We start from the raw sequence: 18,073 nt of genomic DNA, 5'->3' as shown, positions 1-18,073 counted from the left end.
GGACAGAGAGAGAGAGAGAGAGAGGTACTACATATACAGACAGGAGTAGTAGAGAGAGCATAGGAGAGAGAAGTATATATATATATTATTATATATATGTATATCATATACATATATGACATACATTACAAGGTACTTTATTATAGGTTGTATATTTTCAAGTCTGTTTTCATGAGATGATTTTAAAGCTCAACTAAAAACTAAACTTAATGTATTGACGTCATCGATATTTAGATGTAGTTTGGAGAGTTGCAGCTTCTGGTTTGAATATTTATTATATTTGTACAGACTTCGTAAAACATTGGGAACAGCACGAGCTGCGTGTGTCGATGAGACGACAGCAGAGGCACAGACTGAAGCTGACGAAGCAGCTGCAGAACAACAGACGCTTCACTTTGCAACTTAAGCAGCTTTAATACAAAACACCCACAAAACTCCTCAGAGTCGCAAAGTGTTCACATGAACTTCAGGCAAACATGGCAGAACATTCTCTGTACCGGACGGTCCCAAAGCCGGCTGGTTCTTGTTTTTACATTTCTTCCTACGGAGACGAGCTGAGGAGTTCCTGCCGGCGCCGCATGATTTCCACAAACTTGGCGTGATCGGCCGCCGCCTGAGGATCAAGAGGGCGAGAAAACAGCAGGCTGCAGTTTGAACAAACTAAAGGTAAAGCAGGGAGGGAACCATGTGGCGTTCAGTGGGTGCTGCCTTCGTCAAAAGACTCCACCCCTGAATCACACGTGCTGGCTGCAAGTTTCTCCTGCCGCCGCCTCATGATCTCCTGGAGCTCAGAGCCCGAACGCTTCTGGAGACACGGAGACAAAAGACAGAAAGACAGGAAACAAAAAGGAAAAGACAGACAGGACGATAAAGAGACAGACAGGACGATAAAGAGACAGACAGGACGATAAAGAGACAGACAGGATGATAAAGAGACGGACAGGACGATAAAGAGACAGACAGGACGATAAAGAGACAGACAGGACAATAAAGAGATGGACAGGACGATAAAGAGACAGACAGGACGATAAAGAGACAGACAGGACGATAAAGAGACAGACAGGACGATAAAGAGACGGACAGGACGATAAAGAGACGGACAGAACAACAGACAGGACAATAAAGAGACAGACAGGACGATAAAGAGACAGACAGGACGATAAAGAGACAGACAGGACAATAAAGAGAGACAGGACAATAAAGAGACAGACAGGACAATAAAGAGACAGACAGGACGATAAAGAGACGGACAGAACAACAGACAGGACAATAAAGAGACAGACAGGACGATAAAGAGACAGACAGGACAATAAAGAGACAGACAGGATGATAAAGAGACAGGACGATAAAGAGACGGACAGGACGATAAAGAGACAGACAGAACAACAGACAGGACAATAAAGAGACAGATAGGACAACAGACAGGACAATAAAGAGACAGACAGAACAACAGACAGGACAATAAATAGACAGACAGGACGATAAAGAGACAGACAGGACGATAAAGAGACAGACAGGACAATAAAGAGACAGACAGGATGATAAAGAGACAGGACGATAAAGAGACGGACAGGACGATAAAGAGACAGACAGAACAACAGACAGGACAATAAAGAGACAGACAGGACAACAGACAGGACAATAAAGAGACAGACAGAACAACAGACAGGACAATAAATAGACAGACAGGACAATAAAGAGACAGACAGGACGATAAAGAGACAGGACGATAAAGAGACGGACAGGACGATAAAGAGACAGACAGAACAACAGACAGGACAATAAAGAGACAGACAGGACAACAGACAGGACAATAAAGAGACAGACAGAACAACAGACAGGACAATAAAGAGACAGACAGGACGATAAAGAGACAGACAGGACAATAAAGAGACAGACAGAACAACAGACAGGACGATAAAGAGACAGACAGGACGATAAAGAGACAGACAGGACAATAAAGAGACAGACAGGACAATAAAGAGACAGACAGGACAATAAAGAGACAGACAGGACGATAAAGAGACAGACAGGACAATAAAGAGACAGACAGAACAACAGACAGGACAATAAAGAGACAGACAGGACGATAAAGAGACAGACAGGACAATAAAGAGACAGACAGAACAACAGACAGGACAATAAAGAGACAGACAGGACAACAGACAGGACAATAAAGAGACAGACAGGACGATAAAGAGGAAAAGAAATAGGCAAAGAGGATCCAGAGTGAGGGCGTGGGGAGGAAACAGAGTAGAGAAGACAAACAGCTGGTTAGACATGAATTACAAAATATAAAGATGGAAAACTTAAATTCTTGAGTTTCGCTGGTTCTGAGCGATTCTTTGCCAGCGATCTACGAGGGGGGGCTGTACCGAACAGTTTGAAGCTTCAACACTGATTGTATAAAGGGCTGCATCGTCTGCAAACAGGTTGATTCTGCACTCATTGTTTTACACATCTATCGATTGTGTTTAGAGCTGGTATCAGATAAAGATGAGGCTTCACTAATATTATGATTATTATTAGTAGAATTAGAGTCCAGTAGTGCTGCGCAGGATTGTTTCAGACTCGTGTGAAACAGTTCCAATAACTTCAGAGTGTTTGAAGTCCAAAAGTTAACATTTAAAAAAAAAAGATTTGTTTGTTTTTATCCCACAGAATATTCTGTGTGTCGGTGTTTAGTCTTTCAAAACGTTATATATATATATATATATATATATATATATATATATATATATATATATATATATATATATATATATATATATATATATATATATATATATATATATATATATATATATATATATTCTCGGTACAGCCCAACAATCTTTCCTCCTGGAAATCAGAAGATTTTATCAGCAAATAAAAAGGAGAAAGTCTTCGGGTCACTCGCTGCGGTTATATGGTGAACACTGTATCCATGTAACTCAGCCAGTGAACCGACCTCAGGAAGCCTTCTGGTGACTGCCGCTGCGAGCTGGAAAGAGCAGGTGCATGAACATATCTATAGTAAGAGTCAGCTGGGGGAGGCAGGGGGCATGCTGGGTAATGTAGTACTTTCTAAAGCTGGTCGCACAAAGATCTGTTACACCGCTGAGTAACGATTACGACAAAAAAGAATCTGCAAATAAATATAAAATGTTGAAAGCAGGATTATTATGAAGGATCATTATCAAAAGATAAATGAATACTTAAATAAAAACTCAAATGCATATATTCAAATGAATTAAAAAAAATACATTTACTAATTTCAGATTTTTTCATTACATTTTTATGTTTAGAAAATAAAAATAGATTTGTTGAAATGTAGAAATACATTTAATATTATTATATTTATTAAATTATGCATTTAATTATTCATGTAGGTACTCATTTAATTCATTTGAATTATGATGATGGAATACTATTGTTATTCTTGAAATATTATAACTTTGTATTATTTAAAAATAAGGTTGTAATATTTAATGTGGTTAATATGCCAAATGTAGTTTTAAACACAGTGGTTAAAAATAAATGCTTAAATAAATAAACAGAAATAGATTTTTAGTTTCAAGCTGTCGACGTCTTTGTGCGACCAGCTGCAGCGAAGGTTTCGGGTAGATTTCTGTCGTCATGGTGCAGCCGTCGGTACGATTAGCTGCCTGCTAACCAAAGCTAAGCTAGCACACAGAACACATGTCAGTTATTCCAGCCAAGAGAAGATCTACATCCTGGTCTCTACAGGTGGGGTTCAGAGGTCACCAGGTGAGGGGTCAACAGGAAGTGGAATGTTCTGGTTCATTAGTTACAGGAGGACTTACTGTACGGCCACAGCAGGGATACAAATACTGGCGCTACCTTAAGATGCTGCTACACACGAAACGTCTGGAGCTTCGTTCTGACCGACAGATTCAGGAAACAATATTTATTCTAATAATTAACATTAAAATTCAATCAAACCTTCTGTGGTACTTTGGAAAATATCAAACTCGAGTAAGACTCCTAAGTTTTAATTGAATGATGAATATTTAAAACAGGTGGCAAATAGATATTAATGCAGAGACAAGGACTGTCACAAGATACAAGTCCCAAATAAAGACGAGACCCAGGTCCCAAGTCAAAACAACAAGTCCCAAGTCAAGTCAGGAAAATCCCAAGTGGAGTCCAGAGCGAAGAGCGACACATTTAAAGTCTAGACCAACAAGTCCCCAATGAAGACAAGTATGTCCCAGGTCCAGATTAGATAGTCCCAAGTCAAGACAAAATCAGGAAAGTGAAGTCCAAGTAAAAAACAGAGAAGTCGTACGTAAAGTCCAGCGTCAAGGACAACAAGTTCCAAGTGAAAGTCAAGACCAACAAGTCAGTCAAGATAGAAATGCACCAACTGGAGTCTCAAGTCCTGACGGGACAGTCCCAAGTCAAGACCAACAAGTCCCCAATAAAGACAAGCATGTCCCAGGTCAAGACCAACAAACAAGTCAGGAACAGACAGAGACGTGTTCCTGCGTAAAGTCCAGACCAGCAAGTCAAAGTCACGTCCAACAAATCCTCGTCGAAGACGACGCGTACAGGGGAAGTCGCATCATTGGTGTAAAGGTTCACTTGATGTTATAAAGTCTGAAGTTATTCATGACTCGAGTCTTTGCTTTGATGCAGAAACTTTCTTACAGTTTAATTCTTTTTAAAATCAGAGAAAACGTGACTTGAATCTGAAGATTATTGATTATTAACAACAAGTCTTAATCTGCTTCATTGTTCCTGTGAATCTGTGGGCAGGACGAGGCGTGGACGTCCGTTTGTGAACACGATACCTTAATGACTGTGGTGACAGATTCAGAAGATCAGGGGGGGTCAGAAGAAAACCTGCAGGTGGAGAGAGACACCACACAGCAGACCTTGGCAGAGTTTGGGGGGCAGAAAGCTTAAAGACAGAAAAGACCCCGAACAGAGACGAGCACAGGAAGTGCATCAAACGTGAGAGCAGCTGAGCTTCTTAACAAAGTGCAGCAAGTCAATCAAATAATTAAATACAATTTGCTTAATATTAAGAAATATATTGCTAATATTAAAGAATATTCTTAATGTCTTAACTTTCTATTTATTATTTATTGTTCCTGCAGAAGTATTTGGGAGCATTATATTCAATATTAAATGAAAACAATACAAAAATAAATATGTCTATGACATAAATACTGTAAATAATGAAAATGAAGCAATAAACATATAAATAAATGTAAATATATATGAATATAGTTCAATAATTAAATAGGTTTTTATTTGTAAAAGGAAGTTTTTCAAGGGATTACTTTTATTTATTTCATGAAATATTTATTTCTGGAGACTTTTATTTATTAAATTAAAACAGATTCATTTATTTATTAAACTGTATATTTATATTATTTATTTCCAAATGTATTTAATAGCCATATTTATTTATTTAAAATTTAATTAAATGGAATTTCAAAAAATAGAAGCTTCTGTTAAGATGATTATTTAAGAAATGAATAACTTCCTGTTGCCTGGAAGCTTTTTGATCTGCAGCATCCCATAATATCCCACAGCCACCTCCCTGACTGCGTCTCAGCTCGTCCTTAAAGCTCGACATTACTCATCCATCAGAAACAAACTTCATGTAACCATTCAGAATAAAGCACCTTCTCAAACAGGAAGCAGAAAACATGTCAGATATCAGGTTTGAGGCGACGCTCACCTCCAGCGCCGCCTTCTGCACCGTCACCTGGCTGAAGACCCGGGCGCCGTCATCGGGACAAACCGTCTTCAGCTCCTCTTTGTTCAGCGAGAAGAGCTGAGCGCCGGTGAGCACACCGAGGCTGGTGATGGTGCTGCACACAGGACACACAGTCAGGTTTACACACACACACACAGTCAGGTCCACACACACACACACACACACACAGTCAGGTCTACACACACACACAGTCAGGTCCACACACACACACAGTCAGGTCCACACACACACACAGTCAGGTCCACACACACACACAGTCAGGTCTCCACACACACACACAGTCAGGTCCACACACACACACACACACAGTCAGGTCCACACACACACACACACACAGTCAGGTCCACACACACACACAGTCAGGTCTACACACACACACAGTCAGGTCCACACACACACACACACACACACAGTCAGGTCCACACACACACACACACACAGTCAGGTCCACAACACACACACACACACACACAGTCAGGTCCACACACACACACACACACACAGTCAGGTCCACACACACACACACACACACAGTCAGGTCCACACACACACACACACACAGTCAGGTCCACACACACACAGTCAGGTCCACACACACACACACACACACACAGTCAGGTCCACACACACACACACACACACTATAAAGACACTCACACAGGGCTGAAGCCTTTGGCCTCCAGCCAGGCTCTGACGTGCTCCGGTGACGAGTCGTAGCTGATGCTGTTGGACGGCGGGACGCCGCCGCCGCCGCGAGAAGAAACCGGAAACTTCTTCTGAGCGCTGCGACCTAAAGTGAGTCTGTGCATGAGCTCGTCCTGCACCTCCTCCATGTTGGACTTCCTGCCTGCAGGACGAACACGTTTAAATATCTGATGAACTGAAGAGCAATAATCTGTTCGACGATTATATAATATTATACATGTATATATTATATAATTGTGTATATTATTATACATGTATTATATTATATACATATAATATTATACATGTATAATAATAATAATGATATATTGTGATCATATATATGCGCTCACGGTTGACGGGCTCCCGGTTGGCGGGCGGCGCTCTCTGGCTGAGCTTCTCCCTTAGGGCGACGCTGCCGTTGTCGCTGGACGTGGTGCTGTTGTGGCGGCTGACGGCCGGCTTGGCAGGCTCGGGGGCCGGGGGGGGCAGCGGCGGCGTGGGGAGCCTGGCGGGGGCTGGGGGGGGCGTGGGAGCCGGAGGCATCGGGGTCGCTGCGGGTTTACTGGGGATGAAGTCGGTCCTGGACGTCTGCTTCTGGAGAGGACAACCAAGCTTTTATTCTGAAAATACTTGTATTCTTTGACAGACGTTTTTATTTATTTTTAGTTATTATTGGAAGGAACAAATACAAAATACATTTAAATGATTATTCTTTAATACTGTGGTAATTTTTCCAACCTCACATTGACACATCACATCAACAATAATGTAATAAAATTAAAAAGATGTTAATAAAGAAATAACGAAAAAATGAAACAATTAAAACATTAAAGTTTTAACAATTACAATTGAGATAAATGGAAAAATAAAATGAGTAGGTTGGAGAACGTTACACCAAATATTAAGATGCTTTCGGTGTTATTTTGGTTTTTAAAGATTTAAAACAACATATTTACGTCTGAAGCTGAAATATGTTTCAGATCTGAAGGAGTTTCGTTTACCTCGTTCAACTCTCCCAGTAATTGCTGGAAACGTGAAATGAAACATAAAAACATGAAACCGATAAAACAAAATGTTAAAATGATTCACTGCAAGAACAATCTACAAAAAGTTTATAGTCCATTTTAAATCCTAAAACACATTTAAAGGAACAGTCCGTCTTCTTGGTAAAATGCTTATTTTATTTGTTTATGTCAATTTAATATCCAGGACGTACTTATCTTAGCGTAGCTTAGCACAAAATCCCCAAAATGTGAGACTGTTCCTTTAAAACAAAAAGCCAAAAGTGAAACCCGGCAGCAGCGGTGGTGGAAGTTATTACTATTAATGCTGTTGGTGTTTGAATTCACTTTAACAAACATTTCTAATATTCAGAAAGGTTTTTAAAATCTTTATAAATTTAATTTAATAAATGTAAAGAGAATAAATAAATATGGAAATGTCCTTAGTTACTTTCCACCACAGCGCAGGAGTTTTTATTTCAAACTAAAACACTGTTCACACCTCACCGTACCTTAAACAACTCAAACTCCTTCTTTGGCATCATGAGCTTTAATTTTCAAAATAAAACACATGAACGAGATGGTGAAGTGATGGAAGATGAAACTTTAAAGGGAAAGTTTGCAAGTCGTACAAATTACTCGTCACAGCACAGAAGCTAAGCAATAAAACTTTATTTATAAAACAAATATGAAAATAGTTTTAAAAATTAATTAATTAAAAGCATGATCATAAAAACAGGTTTTCAGAGAGTTTGTGTTTTTGTGTGACTGAATCCAGATTAATTAATCTGGATTAATTAATCCAGATTAACCTCGAAAACGGCAAACGAACAAATGTTCTGCCGTAAAATTATATTTTTGTCAATGGAGTCTGACAGAAAGGGGCTGAAGATAGGCGTCTGAAACACACAGAGCAGCACATTGCTTAGCTTCCTGCTGGTGCCCCCGGCCCCCCCCACAGTGTCCCACCTGGATGGTGTGGCTGTAGATGGGCTCCCCTCGGCCGGTGATGTCCACGGCTCTGGTGAGGTCCAGGATGTTGTTTGGCACATAGCCCGACGCCCCGCAGCCGTTTCTCACCTTCCACCACTGTTTCCTGTCGTCGATAACCTGAAAGACCAGACTCAGGGTTAAAGGTCAGAAGCTCAGGCAGCTTTGTATTTTACATAATACATTATGTTGTAATCTGGTAGTTTAGCATAACATGTTAAATGTTTAAAATATTTACAAAAATAAACAAAAATGCAGACAAATTTACTTTATTTCTGTATTTATGAAATAAATACAAGAAATGTATAAATACAGAAAGTAAGAAATGTAATAACACATTAAAAACATTTAGTAATTTATGTCCTAAATTGATTACAAAATGTTTTATTTACTGATTATTTCTTAATAATATAAAGAGATTAAAGATTTCTTTAAATCTTCAGAAAGTTGTACAGAGTTTGGTTGTTGGTCTGAAACGTCTTAAATCAGATTATTTCAGACTGATGCATTTAATACATAATATAATAATAACAACAAACCTCGACGACCTCGTCTTTGAGGACGGACAGCTCCGTGTTGTTTCTCGCCACAAAGTCGTATTTAGATTTGGCAAAAGGTTTCGTTTGGACTCGACCGTCAGCGTCAAAACTCCTGAAACATATGAACCAATCACAACATCAATAATTAATTAATTAATCATTATTATTAACGTTCACAGGAGAACATCAATAAAACATCCGATATTTACACAAATAAAAACTAAATAACTAAATAATAAAGGGGTTGGAGCTACGAAACATTTACTGCCGTGGAGAAATGTCCCAACTTCAGATCAAGTTACGGAGAGAAAAATGAAATAATTATAAATTATAATTATAAAATAATTAATTAAAATAAGAGTTTTCAGACTGAAAGAGACGAAGAACAAACAGGAAGAAACATTTGAAGGAAGTTTTATCCAGACAAACAACAACACCAACAATACGATCAGAAATAGAGATTATATTATAAAGATTATATATTAGAGATATTCTAATTATATATTAGAGATTATATTATAAAGATTATATATTAGAGATATTCTAATTATATATTAGAGATTATATTATAAAGATTATATATTAGAGATATTCTAATTATATATTAGAGATTATATTATAAAGATTATATATTAGAGATATTCTAATTATATATTAGAGATTATATTATAAAGATTATATATTAGAGATATTATAATTATATATTAGAGATTATAAAGATTATATATTAGAGATATTATAATTATATATTAGAGATTATATAATTATATATTAGAGATTATAAAGATTATATATTAGAGATTATAAAGATTATATATTAGAGATATTATAATTATATATTAGAGATTATATTATAAAGATTATATATTAGAGATATTATAATTATATATTAGAGATTATATTATAAAGATTATATATTAGAGATATTAGAATTATATATTAGAGATTATATAATTATATATTAGAGATTATAAAGATTATATATTAGAGATATTATAATTATATATTAGAGATTATATTATAAAGATTATATATTAGAGATATTATAATTATATATTAGAGATTATATAATTATATATTAGAGATTATAAAGATTATATATTAGAGATATTATAATTATATATTAGAGATTATATTATAAAGATTATATATTAGAGATATTATAATTATATATGAGAGATTATATTATAAAGATTTATATTATGAAGATTATATTTTAGACATGATAATATAAAGATTATATGTTAGAGATTATATTATGAAGATTATATTTTAGACATGATAATATAAAGATTATATATTAGAGATTATAATCAGAGTCAGAAAGACAAACGTTCAGAGGATTTATATGGAATATGAAAAATGTCTAATTCATCAATTAAATACTTAATAAATACTGAAATAAGAATTTGAATCAATAAAATATTAAAAACAGAAACAAACAAATGCATAAAAAAATACGCAACAATAAATTGAATACATAAGTTTATGTCCTAATTAATTAGAAAAACATTTACTTATATTTCTTATTGACAAATAACTAATGCATAAAGGTCTTTAATTAATAAATTTAACAATATATAATAAAAGTTTTAAAAGTTTTTTGTCCCAATTAATTAAAAAACATTTACTGATTATTTCCGTTTTATTTTAATTAAATGTTTTCTTCATGTATAAATTGTTATATTTATTCATCCGTTTCACCCTTTCCTGATGTTCAGATTTATGTATTTATTGCTGAATAATCTCGTCTCCTCAGATTAGCGGTCAGTAAATCGTTGGGCGCAGTTCTCCAGGGCGTCATGTGACCTCAGTTACCCGTCTACGCGGCGGCTGACGGCCTGTTTAAAAGCAGCCAAGGCCAAATCCTGATCCAGGATCTGCAGGCGTTTGTAGGAGGATGCGTACCCGTCGTCAGGAGAGAACCTCTGCACCGCCTGCACACACACACACACACACACACACACACACACACACACACACACACACACACACACTATTATACAGTTCCTGTTTTCAGGAGGACAGATATGGAGACATAGGCCACAATAAAATTATTATTCTGTAAAAGATTAAGAAAATAAATGTGGAAATACAAAGAGGAATAAATAAAAGTAATAAGGAAAATAAAATATATAACATTTTAATTTAAATGTAAAAGAAAATGATAAATTCATGTGAAATACATGAAAATGCTTCAAATGATTATGTCTTTATATTTCCACATTATTACTTCATTATGATTATTTTATGTATACTCTTTATATATCCAACTTATTTATTCTTTCCCTTTATATTTCCTCATTTAAAAACAAACGGTATTCCTCTTTATACATCCTCATGTATATACTTGTACAGATGTTCTCCCCGGCCCCCTCCGCCCCAGTAAAGTGTGTTTTCTGCAGATGTTGACCTCCAGTCTGCTCCTCAGCTCCTCGTGTCTCTGGATCTCAGCGTTGGCGAGACTCTCTGCGAGCTGACTCAGCGGCTCCTGCTCTCTGTACGCAGCCGGCAGCACCGGAGGCTCCCATCCGTCCCGAAACGTCAGCGCACAGGGGGGGAAGTAATGATCCCTCGGCCACTCCAACCTTCAGCAGACAGACAGACTTCAAACTTTATTCTTTTTTACTTCAGCTACAGTCAAATATTAAATCATCGCATCAAAGCAACATCAAAGCCGAGCACTTCACTGTATTGTTTGGTGCTTTTGTAAATTATTAAGGCAAAAGAAGCCGTTAATGTTAATCAGCATGAGAACATAAACACTTGCATGCAGCTGTGAGGAATATGAACCATGACGATGAACCTCCTGCGACCTTTCACATGTTTTCACATTTCATCTCTGAAGCCGGACAGATTCAATTACTGCTGCAACTGCAGAATTATATAAATATAGTAATAAAATCAACCATCACTTTGTTTTCTAAACATTGTTTAATGTGAAATAGTGAAAGAGTAGCAGTGTTACAGAGCAGCAGGGCTACAGAGCAGCAGGGCTACAGAGCAGTAGAGCAGCAGGGCTACAGAGCAGCAGAGCTACAGAGCAGCAGTGTTCCAGAGCAGCAGTGTTACAGAGCAGCAGTGTTACAGAGCAGTAGAGCAGCAGGGCTACAGAGTAGCAGTAGAGCTACAGAGCAGCAGTGTTACAGAGCAGTAGAGCAGCAGTGTTACACAGCAGCAGTGTTACAGAGCAGTAGAGCAGCAGGGCTACAGAGTAGCAGTAGAGCTACAGAGCAGCAGAGCAGCAGTGTTACAGAGCAGTAGAGCAGCAGGGCTACAGAGCATCAGTGTTACAGAGCAGTAGAGCAGCAGGGCTACAGAGCAGCAGGGCTACAGAGCGGCAGTGTTACAGAGCTACAGAGCAGCAGAGCTACAGGGCGGCAGGGCTACAGGGCGGCAGGGCTACAGAGTAGCAGTGTTACAGAGCAGTAGAGCAGCAGGGCTACAGAGCAGCAGGGCTACAGAGTAGCAGTGTTACAGAGCAGTAGAGCAGCAGGGCTACAGAGCGGCAGGGCTACAGAGCAGCAGTGTTACAGAGCTACAGAGCAGCAGGGCTACAGAGCAGCAGAGCTACAGAGTGGCAGTGTTACAGAGCAGCAGGGCTACAGAGCAGCAGAGCTACAGGGCTACAGAGCGGCAGGGCTACAGAGCCTCACCTGCTCTTGGTCCAGCCGTCTCCCAGAGCGACCCACAGGTGTCTCTCCTCCGCTGTCCCCGCAGCGTGCAGGAAGTCGATGGCCTCTCTGGTGAGCAGAGGAACCACGACGCTACGAGCCAGATCCACACTGCCCGCCGCCTGGATCACCTGCAGGAGGAGCAACAGACTGCAGTCAGCTGGGGACACGTGACGGAGGTCAACTGCACTGTAAGACATGGAGATCTACGGAGACCAGAAGTATGTGGACGCCTCAGTTCGTCTCCTCACAGGTGATTTTACTTTATTAAGTCAAAACATTTCAGCCTTTCTACAAACTTTCAGTCGAAATTGCAAAAGAAACAATTTCTTACAGTCAAGAAATAAACGGAAGAAAGAATCCAGAGAATAAAAAATGTATTCTATTGAGATGATAAATAAAGTAAATGTATATTAAATGTAATAAAGTGCAGCCTGACCATCCTGAGGGGAGAGAACAGGAAGTGCAGCAGATCTTCAGCACTCGGGTTCTGGATCTGATCCTTCAGTTTACCCTGCAGGTTCAAGTATAATTAACAGTTTATCAACAGTAATACATTAATAATGTTATTGTTTATAATCCCGTGATGAAGAGGATGAAGAGGATCCTACCAGCTGGTTGAAAGCTTGTTTGAATTTCTGCAGACAGCCGACGAACTCGTCCTCCGCGGGAGGTTTGGACCTCAGAGTCAGAACGCCCTCTGGTGGCAGGAACATAAACAGATCAAACGTTTATTAATAAATGTGGATTAATGTTTCTATTCTTACATTTAGTAGATACACATTTATTTTATCTTTGTAAATGTTTAATTTAATTATGTTTGTATTTTATTTTGAAAATTATTTTGTTTCTCTTTAATTTTCTTATTTTTGTTTTAATCTCAAAATAAAATCTTTTGAAAAGTTTATTTGAAATATAATTTGCTTCATTGTGTATTTTGTTATGTGTCAGAGCTGCAGCAGCAGAAATAAAAGGCTCACCTCCCGGACCTTTCTTCTTGCCCTTCTTCACCTTCTTCCTCCTGGACAGCTCGTTAAAAGCTTCGGCCGCTTTCTGAAGTTTGGTGACGAAGAACTCGACGTCGTCCAGGATGTGGTTCAGGATTTGCTGCCAAAATAAAAGTTTTAGTGATTCAAGAGACGGTTTCTTTATGCAACAGATTCCCTCAAAGCTTCAGACGGATTACATTTCAGTCCAACGACGTTCTTCAATCGGCTTAAATCTTTTATCTATTGTCCCGCGAACTCTGTGACCTCAGATTTAAACTCCAGCTGCTCTCAGATCAGTGAAACCAACAAAACCTTTAATGAACTCACAACGTCCCGGTCCACTCGCGCCGCGCTCATCTCCAGCGCCCCGTCCTCCTCCGAAACGTGACGCTGCTTCTCATCTGAAAAACAATAAATAATAATAATAAATAAACAGAAGATTCACTCGAGTTACTTTAAGTATATTTTGATACTTTTACTACAGTGCAGTTTTAAATGCAGGATTTATTAGGACATTTTAAACACTAGAACTTAAAATAAAGAACCCGACGCTGTTCCTAACGTTTGTGTTCAAAGTGAAATAAAACTTTAAATAATTTAAACAGTCTCAAGGATCTGCAGGTTTTATATTTATCTATATAAAGTCCTCCTGGGGTGACATCACTCACAGTCTTGCTGCTCATTGGTCCAGGCCGACCAGGCGGCGGCTCGACTCTTGACGTCCACCTGATTGGACGACGCGGGGGGTTCGGGGGCGGGAGCAGCGGGGGGAGGGGGGATGACCCCGTCGCTCTTCAGGATCATCCTGCAGACAGACAGGTCAGCCAATCAGCTGCCAGCGTTTGATATAAATAAAAAAACATTTGTGAAGTCTCACCGGAGCGCCTCTGGTCGTCTCTTCACTTTGCCTCCTTTGGCGTCCATCATGGCGCTTTCTATGTCTGCGTGGATCAGATTCGCCTGATGGGAAATCAACAGAAGCGTTAAAGTGACTCTTGTTCCGCATTATTTGGCTTTTTAATATAGCGAGATATATATATAGAGATAGATATAGGGTTAGATATAGATATATAGATAGATAGATAGATAGATAGATCTATATATATAGATAGATAGATAGATCTATATAGATAGATAGATAGATAGATAGATCTATATATATATAGATAGATAGATAGATCTATATATATATAGATAGATAGATAGATCTATATATATATATATATATATATATATATATATATATATATATATATATATAGATCTATATCTAACCCTATATCTATCTCTATATATAGATATAGAGATAGAGATATATATATATAGATATATATATATATATCTATATATATACATTTTAACTCTTAACATTAGCGACGGCTCAGTGTCCCTCCAGGCGTTATGAGACCTAGCGTTCCTCAGGTGAACTCTTTACAGTCCCTGCTTTAATAACCTTTGACCTCTAATAACAGTGCTGAAGCGCCGTCACCTTGATGTCGTCGCACTGGAAGAGGTGCAGGTCCGGTTTGCTCTGACCCGAGTCTTTACACACTAGAGCCAGGATGGAGTCGTAGCTGCAGGAGTTCATCACAGCCTGGCAGTGCTGCAACGTCCCGACCGCGAAGTTCTCCAGCTCGTTCTGGAAACATTAAACATCCTGAAGCTCACGCAGAGCCCGACAGCACGTTTTTATTGCTAATCTAACTTTATGTTTATTTTAACATAAAACGTGACATTTTACCCCCAAATGTTCATAATATAAAACATGACTTCCGAGTTTTGATGGCCCCACCATCTGGAAATTATATTGTGTACGTATAGTGATGTGTGAGGGAACACGCGTTACACGTGTGAGGGAACACGCGTTACATGTGTGAGGGAACACGCGTTACATGTGTGAGGGAACACGCGTTACATGTGTGAGGGAACATGTCTCCTGCTCCTCTCGGGTCTCGTACCTGCGTCTCCTGGTCGATGAGACTCACGCTTCTCTCCTCCACCTGCAGCAACATCTCCTGAGTCCAGACCTTCCCTTTAGCGTCCAGCAGGCGGAGACGCCGCACGCCATCGTCCACCGTGATCAGCCCGTCTTTACGGTCCAACACGAACGTGGTCAGATGCTGAGCAGCACACGGACAGAAAATACCGTTTAATCACAACAACAGCGGCTCAGTTATTTACAGAAGACTCTTCATTGGAGGAATAATAAAATCCAGAGGACACAATAACAAATATGTTGTTAATGAAATTATAATCATTATTGTTTTACTTCCTTTTTTTATATATGTTCTTTCTACTTCGGTTGGTTACAAACTGTGAACATCTCAAACCTTTAATATACTTAACCATTAACTTGGTTATTTAATTGTTATTTAACAAGCGAGTGGAAGTTAGAAAGTTAATAATATTATATCTCTCACCTCCACGTGATACTGCGACGTGTCCGTCAGACTGTTAATGCTCGTTTTGGTGAAATGTTTTCTTTGTTCTGAAGGAAACAGGAGCAGATAAATATATAATTAATATATAATTAATATAATATACACACATCAAGTCCCAGCAGGAAGTTGTTTATTTCCTTTAAATGGTTTCTAGTTAACTTTTTATTTATCTGAACATTTTTATAACTAAATGTTTCACTCAAATTATCTCTTTAAAAAAAAAGTTTCAGAAACAGAACGAGCTCAAAGTGTAGAGAACACACACACACACACACACTATAATAATAGTACTAATAAGTATAATAATTAAATACATTTAAAACAGTAACAATTATAATATTATAATTGTTACTGTTATACTTTTTGTTGTTATTAAGTATTATTATACTTATTAAATATTATTATACTTCTACTTCTACTACTTATGATCAATATTAAAATGATAAGAAAAATAAAATCAAGTAGTTTCACACATGCAGAACTCTTTTATATTTGAACATGCTCTTATCTTTACATTACATATCTATCTTATCTTTATATATATATCTTTATATATCTTTACATTACATATCTATCTTATCTTTATATATATATATCTTTATATATCTTTACATTACATATCTATCTTATCTTTATATATATCTTTATATATCTTTACATTACATATCTATCTTATCTTTACATTATATATCTTTACATTACATATCTATCTTATCTTTATATATCTGAACAAAGATAAGATCCACGTTATCTAAAAACACACAGTTCACACTTCGGCTCACTTTGACTTTTCTTTTTATGTTTGGCAGACGAGCGAAGGAAATAAAAGTCATCCGATCCTGTAGAAATGTTGAGACGATTTCTCTTCATGTTCATTACAAAGTGAAACAGCGTCACCATCTTATATTTAAATATTCTGCTTCAACATAGAACATATGTTATACATTATATTATTATTAGAATTAATCTTCCAGCATGAATAAGAAACATGAACTCACCGTACAGAGCTTTGGCACTGGACTTGGCTTTATGTTGAGGCTCAGGAGACGGAGAGACATGGCCACTGAGAGACACATAAACATAGTTAGTATTTATATATTATATACAGGAGACCTGGCCGCTGAGAGAAACATATACATATAGTTAGTATTTCTATATTATATAAATGATAAATTCCTCTCTGGGAACCATCACCTTATCGTGGTGGAGAGGTTTGTGTGTCCCTATGAACCTGAGAGCTGTGTTGTCTGGAGCCTAGTGCTCCTGGTAGGGTCTCCCAAGGCAAATTGGTCTCAGGTGAGGGGCCAGACTAAGAATGGTTCAAAACGATTTCATGAAAAAAAGGGAAAGGAAAGGAGAGACCCTGCCCGGAGGAAGCCCGGGGGCCCCGTCTGGAGCCAGGCCCAGAGGGAGGGCCCGACAGCGAGCGCCTGGTGGCCGGGTTTGCCACGGAGCCCGGTCGGGCACAGCCCGAAGAAGCTATGTGGTGCCTCCCATCCATCCATCCTGTGGGCCCACCACTCATGGGAAAAACCGCTGGGGTCGGGTGCGCTGTCACACGGGTGGCAGTGATGGTCAGGGACCTCGACGGACCAGACCCGGGCAGCAGAGGCTGGCTCTGGGGACGTGGAACGTCACCTCTCTGTGGGGGAAGGAGCCAGAACTAGTGCGGGAGGTGGATCGCTACCAGTTGGATCTGGTGGGGCTCACCTCTACGCACAGTCTTGGCTCTGGAACCGTACTCCTGGATAGGGGTTGGACTCTATTCTTCTCCGGAGTTGCCCAAGGTGTGAGGTGTCGGGCCGGGGTGGGGATACTCACTAGCCCCCGGCTGAGCGCCGCTACGTTGGAGTTCACCCTAGTGGACGAGAGGGTCGCCTCCCTACGCCTTCGGGTTATGGGGGGGAAAACTCTGACTGTTGTTTGTGCCTATGCCCCAAACCGCAGTTCGGAGTATTCGGCCTTCTTGGAGACCCTGAATGGAGCCCTGCAGGGGGCTCCAGTAGGGGACTCCGTAG

The 18,073-nt window shown here is 38.8% G+C and overlaps 1 protein-coding gene across 1 annotated transcript; it reads right to left on the bottom strand.

The window, feature by feature from the left end:
- Window positions 1–141: 141 nt before the first annotated feature.
- On the bottom strand, window positions 142–17,118 carry eps8a (EGFR pathway substrate 8a, signaling adaptor; the record flags this gene model as incomplete). The annotated part of the gene is made up of 21 exons (XM_029427190.1): window positions 142–805; window positions 5,696–5,828; window positions 6,392–6,581; window positions 6,772–7,015; window positions 7,423–7,446; window positions 7,935–7,970; window positions 8,392–8,532; window positions 8,952–9,063; window positions 10,770–10,888; window positions 11,365–11,539; window positions 12,608–12,756; window positions 13,065–13,139; window positions 13,237–13,325; window positions 13,606–13,732; window positions 13,942–14,015; window positions 14,283–14,419; window positions 14,492–14,574; window positions 15,104–15,253; window positions 15,573–15,734; window positions 16,035–16,102; window positions 17,054–17,118. Coding segments are annotated over 21 exons (2,464 nt in total), but the record flags the coding sequence as incomplete, so codon positions are not given.
- Between the last annotated feature and the right edge of the window lie 955 nt (window positions 17,119–18,073).

The sequence above is a fragment of the Cottoperca gobio genome, unplaced genomic scaffold, assembly GCF_900634415.1.
Source record: "Cottoperca gobio unplaced genomic scaffold, fCotGob3.1 fCotGob3_298arrow_ctg1, whole genome shotgun sequence".
Taxonomy (NCBI): domain Eukaryota; kingdom Metazoa; phylum Chordata; class Actinopteri; order Perciformes; family Bovichtidae; genus Cottoperca; species Cottoperca gobio.
This window is presented reverse-complemented; position numbering and strand designations above follow the sequence as displayed.